General features: G+C 36.0%; 3 protein-coding genes across 5 annotated transcripts; 1 reads left to right on the plus strand and 2 right to left on the minus strand.

Annotated features, from left to right (window-relative positions):
* Positions 1-176: 176 nt before the first annotated feature.
* Positions 177-4,958, minus strand: gpn3 (GPN-loop GTPase 3). Its single transcript, XM_026929040.3, has 8 exons — positions 4,699-4,958; positions 3,574-3,682; positions 2,461-2,628; positions 2,147-2,271; positions 1,885-2,000; positions 1,686-1,782; positions 1,372-1,500; positions 177-536 (listed from the first exon to the last, which is right to left on the minus strand). Exons 1-8 carry the CDS (start codon positions 4,744-4,746, stop codon positions 471-473), a joined length of 858 nt encoding a protein of 285 aa, XP_026784841.2. The 5' UTR covers positions 4,747-4,958; the 3' UTR covers positions 177-470.
* Positions 4,959-5,087: 129 nt separating this feature from the next.
* LOC113535709 (protein FAM216A) lies at positions 5,088-8,041 on the plus strand. Of its 2 annotated transcripts, none has more exons than XM_034311146.2 (7): positions 5,088-5,249; positions 5,550-5,581; positions 6,186-6,304; positions 7,124-7,250; positions 7,361-7,523; positions 7,598-7,680; positions 7,950-8,041. In XM_034311146.2, exons 1-6 carry the CDS (start codon positions 5,227-5,229, stop codon positions 7,674-7,676), a joined length of 543 nt encoding a protein of 180 aa, XP_034167037.2. In that variant the 5' UTR covers positions 5,088-5,226; the 3' UTR covers positions 7,677-7,680; positions 7,950-8,041. The 2 variants fall into 2 exon arrangements, with proteins under 2 accessions (XP_034167037.2, XP_034167038.2); XM_034311147.2 differs by having other exon boundaries at positions 7,610-7,680; positions 7,950-8,040.
* A 454-nt stretch (positions 8,042-8,495) lies between these two features.
* vps29 (VPS29 retromer complex component) lies at positions 8,496-13,620 on the minus strand. Of its 2 annotated transcripts, none has more exons than XM_026929318.3 (4): positions 13,426-13,620; positions 9,619-9,810; positions 9,299-9,534; positions 8,496-8,976 (listed from the first exon to the last, which is right to left on the minus strand). In XM_026929318.3, exons 1-4 carry the CDS (start codon positions 13,603-13,605, stop codon positions 8,859-8,861), a joined length of 726 nt encoding a protein of 241 aa, XP_026785119.2. In that variant the 5' UTR covers positions 13,606-13,620; the 3' UTR covers positions 8,496-8,858. The 2 variants fall into 2 exon arrangements, with proteins under 2 accessions (XP_026785119.2, XP_053096403.1); XM_053240428.1 differs by lacking the exon at positions 13,426-13,620 and adding an exon at positions 11,405-11,545.
* Positions 13,621-14,878: the final 1,258 nt, after the last annotated feature.

Consider the following 14,878-nt stretch of genomic DNA (forward strand, 5'->3'; position numbering starts at 1 on the left):
CCAGAATGTTTTTCTGGAGGTGGGAAGAAACTAGAGAACCTGGAGGGAACCTTCAGCTTACTGCTAGAACCCACCATTCACCTGAAAAGTTTTTTTTTTTTTTTTACAATACAACTATGACACATGGTTTGGAACACACACACACACACACACACACACACACACACACACACACATCCGCTTTCTCACTTTTATTGAAAAAATATTTAACATTACAACTTATACAATGTAGCAAGCTATGTTTATACCCAGTATATGAGCAATGAGCATAGATAAAAGATGTATGCATAAAAGAATTATGCAGTCTGACAAAAAAGTGAAAATAATTCTTGAATATTCTCTCTTCACACCCAGGCGCTTTCTGAAGTGTTGTTCACTTGTAGGTTTGGATTTCCACAGCAGTAAGCAGCTGAGTGCATTACAAATATCTGTTCCCTTCAGCCTCTCAGGTGGTCACGCGGCCGTGGGGTTTAGGAATCCACTCTGTCTTGGAAATACTCATCATAATTCTGGTTGCCAGGTTCCTCATCATCCTCCTGGGAAAAAAAAAAAAAAGTGATAATATGGTGGAAAAAATGACAATATAGATTGTGAAGAAAATTGTATACAAAGCAATGTTAATGACAAGACAGAATCATCTAATACTCATCTATTATAATAGATAATATATAACCAAGGTATAATACATAATCAATATAATACATAATCAAGATACCAAGATATACACTATACAGTGACTCATTAAAAAACAAAAAAAATAAACAAACAAAAAAAAAAAAACAATTATTACCCCATGGCCAAGGAATTCCCATCGTGCAGCACGAGTGTACATCCATTTAAACATGATGAAACGTTATTTGCTGCTTTATCTTACATATTTTTATATATTTTCGTAAGAAGGTTTGTTTTCGTTGTGTTTTGTTTTTAGCCTTCATTTTGTGTTATTAGATTTTGTTTTGTGCATTAAAGATTTCGTTTTTGTGTTTTTGGATTCCGACATTCTGTACAATTCCGTGTTTTGTTTTGTATTCTTGGGTTTTCAAAATGTTTGTCATGATGTAGTAATTTTGAAATGTTGCACATTCCTTAGACACCATAAAACCATTCTCTTAAGCATTCTTAATGACCAAGAATTAGAAAGAACAAATTTTAATGAGTATTCACTCATATATTGGCATTTGGGACACAGCCATTACCAGTCATACCATTCTGCTGAGTTTATATATCCACTCATCAGCACGTCTTAAGAGTTTCTCAATGTCAAACACATCCTGACTTTAAAAAACTTATTCCTGTGTGTTGGACTAGGACTACAACTCTAAGTTTTTTATGACCTATTTGTCTGATTATACGCAGCACTATATGGCCTACCTTCGGCTCCTTAAACTCCAGATCCTCGCCGTACTGGATGGAGAAGTCAATGTGCTGGAGAACAATGCTGATGCCTTCGTCATCAGTGCGGTCAAAGGGCAGGAAACGCACCATGCTGTAGTCATCAATCTAAAGAAAACAGCACGTCTGATCCATCTGAATATAGTTCACCAAATTTTATGTAACATTTACAAATTTCTTTAAATAACTAATTTTAATTTTAAAATTACAAAGTTTTGGCACCCCGAATTACTTATTTGCATCTGTGAGTCTTTCCATCACTACTTATTCCTACTTCGTAATAGCAGACTTACCAAACCACAGATTGCTTTGGTGAGTTTCATGAATTTTTTGCTCCTCAGCATGACAGAGCTGTCCTCCATCATCGAATACATATCCGGATCTAGATACCTGCAGTAAATATACATACATCACCTCTCTGTTTGCATTACACTATATTCCACAACGCATACATTAATAATAAAAATTTACTTTCTGTTAACCCTCACTTACTTCTCGATCTCTTTCTTAGCCTTAGGACTCAGCAGGTCCATTTTGGTCATGATGTTGACCTGAGGGATTTCTAGCGCCACCATGGCACTCAAGGCTGCCATTACACCAGAAATGAACTGGAAAACAGAGTATTTAGCGAGATTAATTTCTGGCAAGGTCACACATCCACGTTTACTCTGTGAGGAAGATTAAGCCAAGTCGAAAGACAATCTTCTAAAATAAGAGAATGAACACAGGACTAACATCTCAAGACCTCTATTACCTTGAAGCTCTCCACCATAAATTGAGAATCAACTAAAAAGACGCCACACACACGAAACTCCCACTGCTGGAGCTGCTCGACTAACTGCTTCATGACTGGAAGATGAGTGTATAGCTCAATCTGACCTGAAATGAGAAATAAGAATATGAATAACGTGGTTTCACTCCAGTGAACTGGCCATTTATTCATCGTGGCTTGTTAACCAACTCTGAAGAATTTCTTTACTGTTTGAATTTCCTCTTTACTGTATGACTTCCAACATTTTACTTAAGTGTTCAATGCTCTTAATTGTAATTAAATAACTAGTTAATAACCTGGGCAGTCGAAAAGTATGTAGTCATCCTCAACGTGCCCAAGACTTTCTTCCAGCCAGCTGAAGTTATTGGCGAAGTACTCCATGCAGAAAACCAAGCCTCCATTCGGGCCGAACCTCAGCGAGTCATCCTCCATCACATCATCCACCTGGATCAACTCTCGGATATCTGTTAATTTAAGGAAAATGAAATGGCAGAATAATCATTCAACCTGCCATAATTTCCTCATAAATTTGTATTTGTTTATTTTTAATTTAAGGGTTTAACTCAGTCACGGTATTAGACTCAGGGCATTTTCATTCTTGAGCTTTTTATATATAAAAAGTGTTTCAACCCAAGTGAAGGTCCAGAAAACCATCTCTGGTAGACCTGGAAATGCTGGTGTGGGTTTCACTCGGCTACGCATGTCTAAAAGCGATTCAATCCTGAATAATTTTTGTATATACAGTCAACCAGAATTATTGGCACCCTTGGTAAAGATGGGCAAATTAAGATTAATTTGGAAATCATTTTTTGGTTAATGACCCATCAATTTGAGAGAACCTTTAATCAAAGTGAATTCATTCGAAAAACATATAACAAAAACTTTACTGAAAAAATATTACATGACAGAATTATTGGCACTCCTGCTACTAGTACTTTCTCCAACCTCCCTTTGCCAATCCTATAACATGTTATACAGAGGAATCTGAGACAACTCCTCAATACACCGAGTACAAGCATTCACACAAACCACAGAGTGAGTGACAAGTGAAAGTAAATAAATGCTAAATAAATAATTATTAGATGAATGAAATAAGCAATAATAGGAACAATGCAGTGACACACATATTATATGCCATTTTGCGAAAAAGATTTTTGGATGCAAATCAGAAGCGAGGTATCAATCACACAATTAATTCCTGAGTCAAAAAGGAATTTGTCGAAGATTAGACTCTTTGGCCAAGTGTATGGATGCCCCTAGTCCACAAATCCAGAATCAGGTACATTTTAGTGATATTTCTAATTATCCAACTTGATAAACTTACTCAATTTACTAGTTAATGAACAGACTCAGTATATTTGCCACACATGGCCAGATTTCGACTCTCCTGCTCTACCGATTGCTCTCACCTGCCATGACCGGATAATTAAAGTGCTCTGCAGCTGGATCGAGGTTTACGACCTGTATGGAGCGGTTTATGGCTTCAGCGTGCTGGATCATGGTGGAGCAGTATGTACTCTGCAAAAATATAAAATAGTGCACAATTAAAGAGTGTACGTATTGTTGTGTCCTGTCCTTTTATGTAGGACAAAATAAACAAAAGAAATGAAATAGCACAGAACAGCCCATTTTTATCCTGCTTTTACTACAATTAGGTAGCGGTACAATTTTTATTGACTATACTACAACGCTTATTATTTATTTATTTTACAGATACAGCCATCTGACCTGCCTAAAGGCTTTAAGGAAATGGTCTGGCCATGCTTAGTGGTTTTTACACACACACATATAAACTTAAATATCAGTTAGGGATGGCAATTAAGCAAGGAATAAAACACTTTTGTGGAGTGGCGTTATAGGAAAATAATCAACGACAGGGCTACTGTTGCCACCTGCAGCTTATTATGTTCCTATAACAGCATGCCCCAGAGTGTTTTATTTCTCTTATACCACAGCAATTCACCAATGATTACAATTTTTAATTAATTAATGAAGGACACAGCATACTTTTCATCCATTTATAGTTACATTTAATATTGTGGAACACCCGGAAAAGACAGTTCCTGTTATTACTTATGTTATAGCAGCTATAAATGATTTTTATATGCTCTCTTGAAGTTAATGAAATCCAGCTTGTCATGTTACTGACAAAATGTTAAGTGCAAAGACATGAAGACTTACTGATGGTTACAACGCACTAACACTGGAGACACTCCTTCCTTAAATGTTAATGAAGTATTTCTTTACAGAAAGCTTCATAAGAACAATTATACATTTAAGTTTTTTAATTATGCAGACTATCATTGGGAGGTTGCAAGTTATCAGGGTATCAGGCATTTGCATCGTCCACCAGTAGCTTTTTTACATTAGTTCTATACTGACTGTAATCATGTACAAAATAGTGAAATTAAAAAGAAAAACTAAAAATTAGAGTGGCTGAATAAAAAAGCAATAGATATATAACAAATAAAAGCAATTATTTCAGTAAAAATGATGTTATTATCTGTTGGAGAAGTAATTCAGTGAACTTGTACCTTGCCGCTTCCAGCAGGTCCCATTACAAGCTGTGCATAGCGAGGCATTTTCTCACTCTTTCACCCCCAAAATTATAATTTATAATATCTAACCTTGTTCTATTGCACTATTTAAAAGTAAATAACCGCCGAAATGTTTATCATCTTACAAATAACGCACACACAATCTGTCGCACGGCTTCCATGCTGCTTTCAGTCAACAACACCCTGTGACATGGGTTAAATCCCAAACAGCTTCATAGGAAACTTATCTAGTGCACTATATAGGGCTTTAGACGCCATTACGTCCTTCTCTGTGAAGTGCGCTAGTACAGGAAGTAGCGAGTCATTTGGAATTCAAGCACTGATGGCTCTACGGAAAGCGAGAGGGGTCAAAAAAAAGGCGTATGTGTACATTGTGCATGTAAAGCGTAACGTAATCAGCTGTAAGACGTTTGTAGGGTACGAGTTCAGAGGACGTTATTTAACGAAGCTTAAAAAAGAGACAAGAAAAAGGGAAAAGTTAGTAGAAAACCTCAGATATGAGCTATGAATTCTTCTCCAACATCAAGGTAGGTTACTGTTAGTGTAATGAATCTACCTTCTAATGAATTAATACCTGTGTCTATTCCATCAGTTATTAAAAAACTAATACAGATTTCATTCAAATTATACCAGATTACATGACTCATATTTTAGTAATGTAAGCCCAAAAGGTTTGTTGTTTTCACTGAATGCAGTAAACATGATGTATAGAGGACTGCACTAATTATTAAGGAATTATTAAGAATTATTCTTATTATTATTCTTATTATTCTTCTTTTTATTATTATTATTGTTATTATTATTAATTTATTCTCTGCTGTCAACAGGTCATCAGGATTCACTCATACCATACAATTAAGTAAGTTTGACCAAGTTCTATCATTGTGTCTAAAAGTTTAGCCTTGTAAAAGGGGAAATGAGTCAGAATCTGAAAATTATCAGTCAATAAAGAAGATCAAGTTTTCCTGTGTTTGTTCTATGCCTACTAATTGTATAATTTTGAATATTTATTATTATTTAGGCATTTTCTGTGGAAGGTTTCTTATTTTACTCTCATTCTATAAGGTCTTTGTATATGTACACCTCAGTCAGGGTTGCCAGATTGGGAGCACAAATGCCACACAGTTGGCTATTATAGCATTTATTCTTTGGTCCAGCTGAAACAGTGGATGCAATCTGGCAACCCTGATGTATATAAGAAACCAGACCTGTCCATGTAAAGGATGCTTTAACTTCAGGAGAGAAACAGCAGAGTGTCTCTCGGAACCCGATATGTTTCTTTTCTAGGAGTAGAGTGGTGTATGTTATCTCTGGAAACCCAGAGAAACGTTACACCTACTATACAGTCTGACTGCATAAAAAGTGACCTCATACCATGCAAAAGTTATTATAATTTAAACAAACAAGCATGACTTACTAGTTGCTTAGTTCATGATGAAACAAGTGGTTTATTGTTTGCGTAGACTTCAAGAACCCAGAATATGGACTTAAGAACCTCCGACAGAGAACAGGACCTTTGCAGCCTCAGCACTTCAACACTATTGACATTCCTAAAGCGATGCTCACAGCTCCATTCTTACAGGTTTTTCATTAAAACTTCATCAGCTGCATGTTTTTCCAGGCACAGCTCATACATAAATATTGGGTGAATGAAAAATATCCAGTGATGATCTTAAGTTCACTGCTGAAAATGGTTTTAGTCTTGTTTTATGATGGAATCCTTTAAAAGTTGAAGGAGGAAAAAAAAGTCACTGAAGTGCAATTAGTATTAAACATAATGTGCACATATTATTGCATCATAAAGTACAAAAGCCAATCATGTTCCAGTATGCAAATGAGGGCCAAACTACACTCATTTAACAGGAAAAGTTGATGGGATTGTAGAGTTGAGTCCCACATCAATGAATTTAGTATTCAACATGTTGGTGTGGTGTTATAGGAAAACAATCAACAATGGGGTGGTATGATGCAGCTAGACTCGAAATGACATTACTGTCACCACTTCTAAGGTGATTACTTTCCAATAACAGCACTTCCTGAAGTGTTTTATTCCTCTTATACCACAGCAATTTGTCATCACTCACAATTTTTATTTAATAATTATATTTAATAAAAATTGTACGTTTTATCCGTTTATAGTTAGATTTAATGTTGTGGAATGTGCACAAAACAAGTTAGTTACTGATGTCATTTATGTTATCCATATATTTTATATACAATACACTTGGTCCTCACCAGTCTCTCTTTCTTTATTTCTCTTGAAGTTATGAACATACCTCCTGACCAATCAGAATCAAGAATTGTGTATAATGCAAAAAAGAAATGGATGGTCTTTGACAAGTGGTTTGTTTGTGTGATTTGATTTAATTGAAATAAAATGATGTAAATATTTCTGTTTCAGTACTCAGCCTTGACGCCAGGTCAGAAGCGCTATTTGTGTAGCATATGTGAAGCGTACAGCGAGGCTCACATGCGAACGCTGATGCAGCAACACTACCTGAACGTGCTTCACAGATCTATCAGAACAGGTGCATCTTCAGAACAATCGCCTAATATTTCAACACTGATTTTACTTCAATACAGTGCTTAGTTCAGAAAGAACAGGTATGACATATGAAATCAAATCCTGGCACTTTAGGCAACTTCATCACTAACACACAACTGAGAAAGTCTCCACCAGACCTGGATTACAGCTCAACACAACAAAAGGAGAGATCTGATGGAAAGGCAAAAGGACAAAAAGACAAAAGTAGAAGCAAAGAGATGACTGTTTTTCCTAAAATCAACAGACAGCAAAAAAGGTGATAATTCATATTTTACATTAATAATTAAGTTAGCAGGTCCATTTTGTTTATTTATTATGTTTCAAATACAGTTTTCCCTCCAGGTCTCCAGAATCAATCCTAAAAAAATCAGGGCCAAGACTGAAAAAGGAAAATCATGGCTTAATATAAAGAGGTAATATATATATGGGACAAACCTTTGAAAAATGTTAATCCCTTAAAATCACAGGACCTCTTGGCGGGTCCAGAGTTTTATTCCTCATGCTTGTAATTGCAATCCTTTCCTTTTAGTTACATTGTAGTTACTGAGTAATATGCTATATAAGATAAATAACAGAATCATTAGAGATATGCAGTACGCATAATGTAAAATTGAGACCATCGCTTTAACTGTTGCTTTATATTGCTATATCAAAAAAACACAATCTGAATTTTTGTTTTCAGAAAACATCCAGAGGAAGGCAATAAAGGTATAAAGAATGGACAGAGGATAATTCTCTGCTTTCTGATATTAACCCCCTTCAGTCCTTTCCCCTTCAGTGAATTGGCTTTTCTGCCAAGTTATATATATATATATATATATATATATATATATATATATATATATATATATATATATATATATATATGCGTTTGTACTGAATAACGCTTTATTCCTGTATCCCCATAGCAAGGGGTCATAAATCATAAATGCAGCATTTCATCTCAGACATTCACTTTTGTGATGAGGTCGCAGATAAGATTTCCTTCTGATGATTCTTCCATGCAGATCATGTTTGTGGCAGGCTTCAAAACTAAACAGATGTTGGCACCTCTGCGTTATGTTGTGTGTTTCGTGATGGGGATTAGAAAGTTCTTGGTGCAACAACATCATGCTAACGCATATCATCTGAACAACACTGTTCTCAGCATTTAACCCCGAAAGATGTTCCTGCTTTCGCAGTTAGTGGGTTTTTAATATAAGGAAAATGGAAGTTACATTTAAACGGCTCAAGACTAATACACCACATGTTTTTTTTTATTGTATGAAATATTTCACAGGGTTTGTATCAAGGCCTTGGAATTGATAATAATAGCTTTGAAGAGTCAATATGACATATCTTTAACATAAAACATGGAGCGATTAGTCACTAACATTATGCAAATAATACAACATTATTGCATTCTTAACATTTTGCTGATAAAGAGAACACAAGCGATTGCTGATGACATATAAACAATGTTGTACACTTCAGTAAAATATCTGAGCGTTAATGTACAGCATCTGCAATAGGCCGAGACTCCGGGCTGTAGTCGAGGAGGGAATAAGAGGAAACATCTTAGAAGAGGACAACCAATTTTCCTTGATGGTCTTTACGACTTCTTGTATTCGATTCTCTCAACTTTAACGTCATCACCGATGAGCTGGTAAACGTACGTGACAACCGTAGACGCTTGGATGTCCATCAGAACAAAGGATGGTATGATGTTGCTGTGAAGAGAGACAAGTAACAAAAATATGATTATCGTTAGTCATAACACAAACCAAAGAGGGTGAGCTGGGCAGCTCTGTTCTGGCTGAGGGCGGAGCTTATTTCTGGGCCTGAAAAATCTAAACAGAAGCCTGAAATCAAAATTCCAAAGCAATTGCGGACCAAATCATAATTATTTTCCCTTCAGATATCCCCAGAATTATATGATTTTATAGGTCTACCAACATTTACAAACAAACCTTACAAACAGCACCTTTAAGAGAAAAAAATAAACATTACATTACAGAGGTGTCATGAAGGAGGTGTGTATCAGTGCTGTACCTCTCCAGTGCATTGTAAGCCCCTGTGGCTGAACCGGGGTTGATGTAAAATTTGTTCTCGTTCTCGAAGGCCTCAAACTTGTGTGTGTGGCCTGAGATGAGAATATCCACATCCAGCTGCCTCTGGAGAAGTGCGAGGCTGGCCATGTCGCCCCATGGGATCACCTGGTGCCCGTGGATCAGCCCGATCTTAAACTGGCCCACAGTCACCACCTTCTGCTCGGGGTAATTCAGATTCTGTGGCAAAAAAAACGATGATGATGCTTCAAATAATGTTTTAACGTCTCTATAATGTATTATACTAAAAAAAGAAAACGCCACCTCATCAAAGTCTCCTCTGACGATGTGCACATCTCCAGCCAGTGTCTTCAGGTAGTCGTAGCTCTCCTTCGTACAGAGGTTGCCCGTGCAAAGAATGTGCTGAATCTTGCCTGGCACCAGCAGCTTCTTAAACTTTGCTGGTAGAGTGTTGCATCGGTGAGGAATGTGCAGGTCACCTAATACAAGGACCAACTGGAGATATATGATAAACAGAGAGTTAGAGTGTCACCTCAGATTAGTTATGAGTAAGAGATTAGATTAAAAACAAAGCTAATGGATTGTAATGGACTTGAACTTTTATATTGTTTTTCACATTTATATTAATCACCAGTACCAAGTGTGACAAGGAGCTAAAATCTAACTTTGTGCCAATTCAGATCTATGTGTGTCTATGGGATTCAATTACTCTAGGCTTTCAAACTTCATAGTAAAGTGTTTCATAGTATTACTTCATACTAATAGTTTACCAAAAAATACAATTTATTGAACTGTCTTCCAAGATCAACCATTCTTCTGTAACTTTCTACTGGAGCGATGATGCTAATGTAGCCAACAAGTTAGGAAATACTTTTTATAGCTACCAAATTATCATTGTGTAAGCTCATTCATTCAGTCATTCATTCATCTAACTTTGGTACCCTGGTCAGGCTTACGGTCGCTCCGTATGAAGAATGTTAAGTGCCAGAGAGAAACGCAATCACACCAGGGAAAAAGTAATGCATTTCAGTAGTGATGTGGAGAAAACATTCCACACTGAAAATGTATGTCGCTTGATCTCTTCAGTGAAAAACAATCAGTAGGGTTTTATTTTTTTGAGAATTAAATGTTGACCTTGTGTCAGAAGTGAATGTGAATTCTTCAGTACATTGCACTTCACTTTCATCAGTGCGATGCAGTCGTGACACACTGAAATGCTTTCAGTGTCCAATCACAGCCCTAAGTGAGCCCTAAGACCGAAAGCAGAAAAAAATAAGAGTCTAGAGATCACTAATAGATGAGAGGAAGGGGCGGGGCTTCCAGGGTGTTCGTTCAAAACACCTGCGCAGCTCGCAATCATTCTAGATGATTCTGTTGGCTCAGCCGCTGTTTTTATTGGGGGACAAAATTTTAACATATTTTTGAGTGGTAGTGTAGTCCAAGGTCAAAATGCGGAGCTCCTACACAAAATACGTAAAGGTTTTCAGGTTTGCAGCTGTATCTTCGAACCTTTAGGCCACACCTCCTACCGGAGTCTGAGATGAAGAAAAAGAAGAAGAAGAAAGCGATTCAGCTCCGATTGTTTTTTTTTTTTATTATCTCTATGACATCCATTCGTCCATTTTTATAGATATCAGTGTGTGATCCAGGGTTAGACACCACATACACAACACATGAGCTTTCCTCACTTGTTCGCTACATTACTTTCGTTGCTCCAGTACAAAACTAAACAGGAAACACTTCAAAAAGAAACATTTCCTGGCTGGATCAGCTTCATTCTATTAAATTATTGCTCTCGAGTCCAATAAAAATTCACTTCCTGGCTCATATATAAAAAAGATAAACATACAACGGTGTAGATTTTGAGAAAATTCACACAAACACTTTTCATTTACCAACAAAACCACACATTAACTGAGAGGATGTTACCAAGCATGTCCCAGAACATCTTTACTTGTGTTTCCTACACAAAGCAGAGGTCAGACTAGATCCAACAGCCTCATAGAGTGCAGCGTTACTACAGCCGTCACCATTAGTCTGCAATAGAAGCCTCGGTAAAGCAGGGTGGAGGGAGTGGAGGGGCACTTACTCTGTGACCAGCCTGAGCACAAGGCAGTTGATTGGAGACAGGATGGGAGACAGTGCATGAGGAAGAGGAGGAGGAGGAGGAGCAGGAGGAGGAGTGGGGGGACATCGAGAGATCAAAATGGTGCATAATCACAAATAAAGGAACACAAACAATACAAGATGGTGTGAGACAGAAGGAAACTGAAATACCAAATGAATATCAAGTGAATAATTCAAACATAAATGAGATGTTAGTTGATAATGGATAATTGAAGGTTAGCAGTGTGGGGTTAGTGGGAAACTTTGGTGCTAAATGATTTTGTTTTTTTAGTCAAAATGAGCTGAAGGTACACCACAACCCATGACAGGTGGTTTAGGAAAGTGAAATGGTTTAAATCTAAAGAAGAGATGTTAAAGTAAGAGGAACATGTACCAGTACTGCTAAATTTAGGGGTCTAATTTGATAAACTGAGAAACCTGAACAAATAAAAAGCTATCACTTTATGACAGGTTGCTCTGATTGTTTTAAGGAAAGACGCACCGAGTTTCACTATCAGGCTTGATAACTCTGAGGAAATCACTATCACACTATGACCTGCATATAAATCTTTATAATTAACATGAACTTAATACTGCTTAGACTGCAATGCAGCTATACAACACGTGACAGCAGAGATGGGAAACCTGAAGCTTCGGAAGCTGATCTGTTTGAGCAGAGTGTACCGATGAAGCCATACGAAAGCTGAACAGACTCTAAGTAGAGACGAAGTGAGGATGCTACTATCAACGCAGTCAAGAGGCATTGTGGGTAATGTAGGAAAGTGAAAACAGACCAACATGTCCAGGAAAGAAGTTTATTCAGCTCGACTGGCTTCCTGTCCAGCAAAGAGTTCACTATAAAAGTCTACGTTCAAAGCCATTCATAATCTGGCTCCTTCCTTCCTTTCAGATCTTCTCCATCCTTATATCCCCGCCTGTTCTCCACGATCTTCCTCAGCTGCTCTCTTCATGGTTCATGGTTCCAGCTTTTAAACTCAGCTTTCAGTTGCTCCACAAATGGACTCCATTTCACACTTCAAATCCCAGATTAAAACATTATACATTAACTGATGAGTTATGGGTTAATTATAATTAACTCAACTGTATTATTGCTGTATCTATTTTTAATTTTGTATATCTCTTTTAACTATGCTGCTCTTATTGTATGTTGTTTTTCTCATGGTACTTTAAGGTGTCCTTGAGTTTATGAAAGGCGCCAACAAATAACCTGTATTATTATTATTATTATTATTATTATTATTAATACTAATATTAAAGTTCCAAAGTAAATCTTGGATGCCTGTGAAGATAATATAAAGATAAATTAATTATAAAGATGAATATGCAAGTCATTCAGGGTGGATTTTCCTTTGGGAAAGTTATGTTAGATCCTCTTTTTGACTCCAGTGTCCAACTAAACAGTTTAGTGTTGTCTAGTATTAGGAAAATAGTATTGTGTATAAGAAGGAGTAAAATATTTCAGAAATCATTTTGGGAAATCCAATAGTTTTCAGGCCAATCTGTTCCAGATCTTGACACTCTTGACACTAAATGGGTGGCCAGATAAACAAAAATCAAAACCCTGAATGATAACCTGAATGATCTAATGAAATAACTGAGCATGAGATCATGTTAGCCGGAGTTAGCTAAGTATTTGGGAGTGAGGATCTTTTTTCAAAATATTTGAGTCATGCCACTCTCCAAAAACATAAAATAAATAATAATTTAGCAACGAAACTGGGATTAAAACTTCAAATAAACAAGTTCTGCAGTAAATAATGCGTTTAAATGGGAACACCTAAGTGCAGTTAGCTCTGTAGGGTAGTCATGTGATATTATGGATGAAGCTAGCCAGCTAGCTCGCTAACTAGCTAACGGCTAATAATATTGTCTGTCTTCCGGTCTTAAATTGCATTTTGTATTCTGTACGAATTTCCTGTTATATGTTTACTGTGATAACACAGAGCCTTCTAGTATAAAACTGGCTAGACTGTAAAATCTTACCATTTTGTCTGTGCTGTGTGTTTCCACTGAAGCGCAGGAAGCGACTGTTGGCCTGCTGAGATCAGGGTTGCCAGGTTGGTGAAAATACCTCCTACATGAATCATAATAGTCATTGGTCCTAACCTGTATTGCATCTCTAAATAAAATGCTGGTGTTTGTGTATTTTATCACAATAATCATTTTTAACTGCAAACTTTTCTAGGTTTATTCTTTGTATTTGTTATCAGAGAGTGAAAACTTTAAAGGAGAAATATTTTGTGTTTGAATACAGGTATATACCATAACTTACACCATAAAAAAAAAAAAGTATAAAATAATTCCTAAATAGAAATGAAAATAAATCATTTCACAAAATTACTGAGTTGCGTATTACATAATTTCAGAGAACATAATCTATTTTTTCGAATTTAATTAATATTTACTTATTTGGATATGGTTTTCTTGTTATTCTATATTTTTATTATACTGTAAAGCATGCCGGGATGTGTTTTATTATTATTATTATTATTATTATTATTATTATTAGTAGTAGTAGTAGTAGTAGTAGTAGTAATAATAATAATAATAATAATAATAATAATAATAATAATAATAAAAGTTATTGGTTCCCAGAATGTTCTGAGAACGTTTGTTTTAGGTTCAGGAAATATTCTAAGAACAGGTATTTTTCAATCAATTTAACTTAACAATCATGTTTTGTAGCTCTTTGTGTTTCGGAAAATGTTCTTTGATTGTTCCCATAAATTTTAAATAACCTTGCGGTAACCTGTGATAATTTGGAGAACCTTCCACTGATAACCTGGATAATGTTCTGTTAACCTTTGAATCTCTAGGGAACATTACAGCAACCCAGGATGATTAAAAGAACTTCTTCCATTTCAATAATTGCGAGACAATCATATTCATGTACTCATATTGAACATGTGGGCAACAATCTCAATAAGATATTATTTTATATTGAAATACAGTTATTGAATTGTATGAATCTGTTTCCTAACTATTCATTGTGGCCTGTCTGTTGTAACTTCTATGTAAATGTCAGTCTAAATGGGCCATCAACTAACAGAATATTAGATTTTATACAAAAATATAACCTAAAATCAAGGTTTGGTGGACATCAGAACCCCCCTTGAAGGCCACGCTCCTGGAACATTAGTTTGATGTTTTAGCATCTATTTTTGTTGAATGGCCTGTTATAAAACCATGAAACAATGTTACAGGAATGTTCTTAGAAGGTTCTTGTTCTTGTAATTAAAAACAAACAAACAAACAAACAAACAAACAAAAAAACATTATTATAAGAAAACATTGCTTGTTAGTTGTCATATAACTTTAAGGTTCACAGAACTTTTTGGGAACAGTGCTGACTTTGTTAACCAAAAGAAAACATTCCCAGATGGTTATAAAATGGTTCTCAAAAAGCCCCAAATGTTTTCTGAGAATAAACAACAAA

The sequence above is a fragment of the Pangasianodon hypophthalmus genome, chromosome 15 (assembly GCF_027358585.1).
Source record: "Pangasianodon hypophthalmus isolate fPanHyp1 chromosome 15, fPanHyp1.pri, whole genome shotgun sequence".
Classification (NCBI taxonomy): Eukaryota; Metazoa; Chordata; class Actinopteri; order Siluriformes; family Pangasiidae; genus Pangasianodon; species Pangasianodon hypophthalmus.

Excerpts from the sequence above, each read along its gene's own strand:
- gpn3 (XM_026929040.3), bottom strand. The coding sequence starts at position 4,746 with ATGCCTCGCTATGCACAGCTTGTAATGGGACCTGCTGGAAGCGGCAAG. Across the intron at positions 2,629-3,573 it reads TAATTATCCGGTCATGGCAG|ATATCCGAGAGTTGATCCAG; the intron begins GTGAGAGCAATC and ends TTAAATTAACAG. Across the intron at positions 2,272-2,460 it reads CATACTTTTCGACTGCCCAG|GTCAGATTGAGCTATACACT; the intron begins GTTATTAACTAG and ends TTCTCATTTCAG.
- LOC113535709 (XM_034311146.2), top strand. The coding sequence starts at position 5,227 with ATGAATTCTTCTCCAACATCAAG. Across the intron at positions 5,582-6,185 it reads CACTCATACCATACAATTAA|ACTTCAAGAACCCAGAATAT; the intron begins GTAAGTTTGACC and ends TTGTTTGCGTAG. Across the intron at positions 7,524-7,597 it reads ATCAACAGACAGCAAAAAAG|TTTTCCCTCCAGGTCTCCAG; the intron begins GTGATAATTCAT and ends TTTCAAATACAG.
- vps29 (XM_026929318.3), bottom strand. The coding sequence starts at position 13,605 with ATGATTATTGTGATAAAATACACAAACACCAGCATTTTATTTAGAGAT. Across the intron at positions 9,811-13,425 it reads CACACAGCACAGACAAAATG|TTGGTCCTTGTATTAGGTGA; the intron begins GTAAGATTTTAC and ends ATATATCTCCAG. Across the intron at positions 9,535-9,618 it reads TCAGAGGAGACTTTGATGAG|AATCTGAATTACCCCGAGCA; the intron begins GTGGCGTTTTCT and ends TTTTTGCCACAG.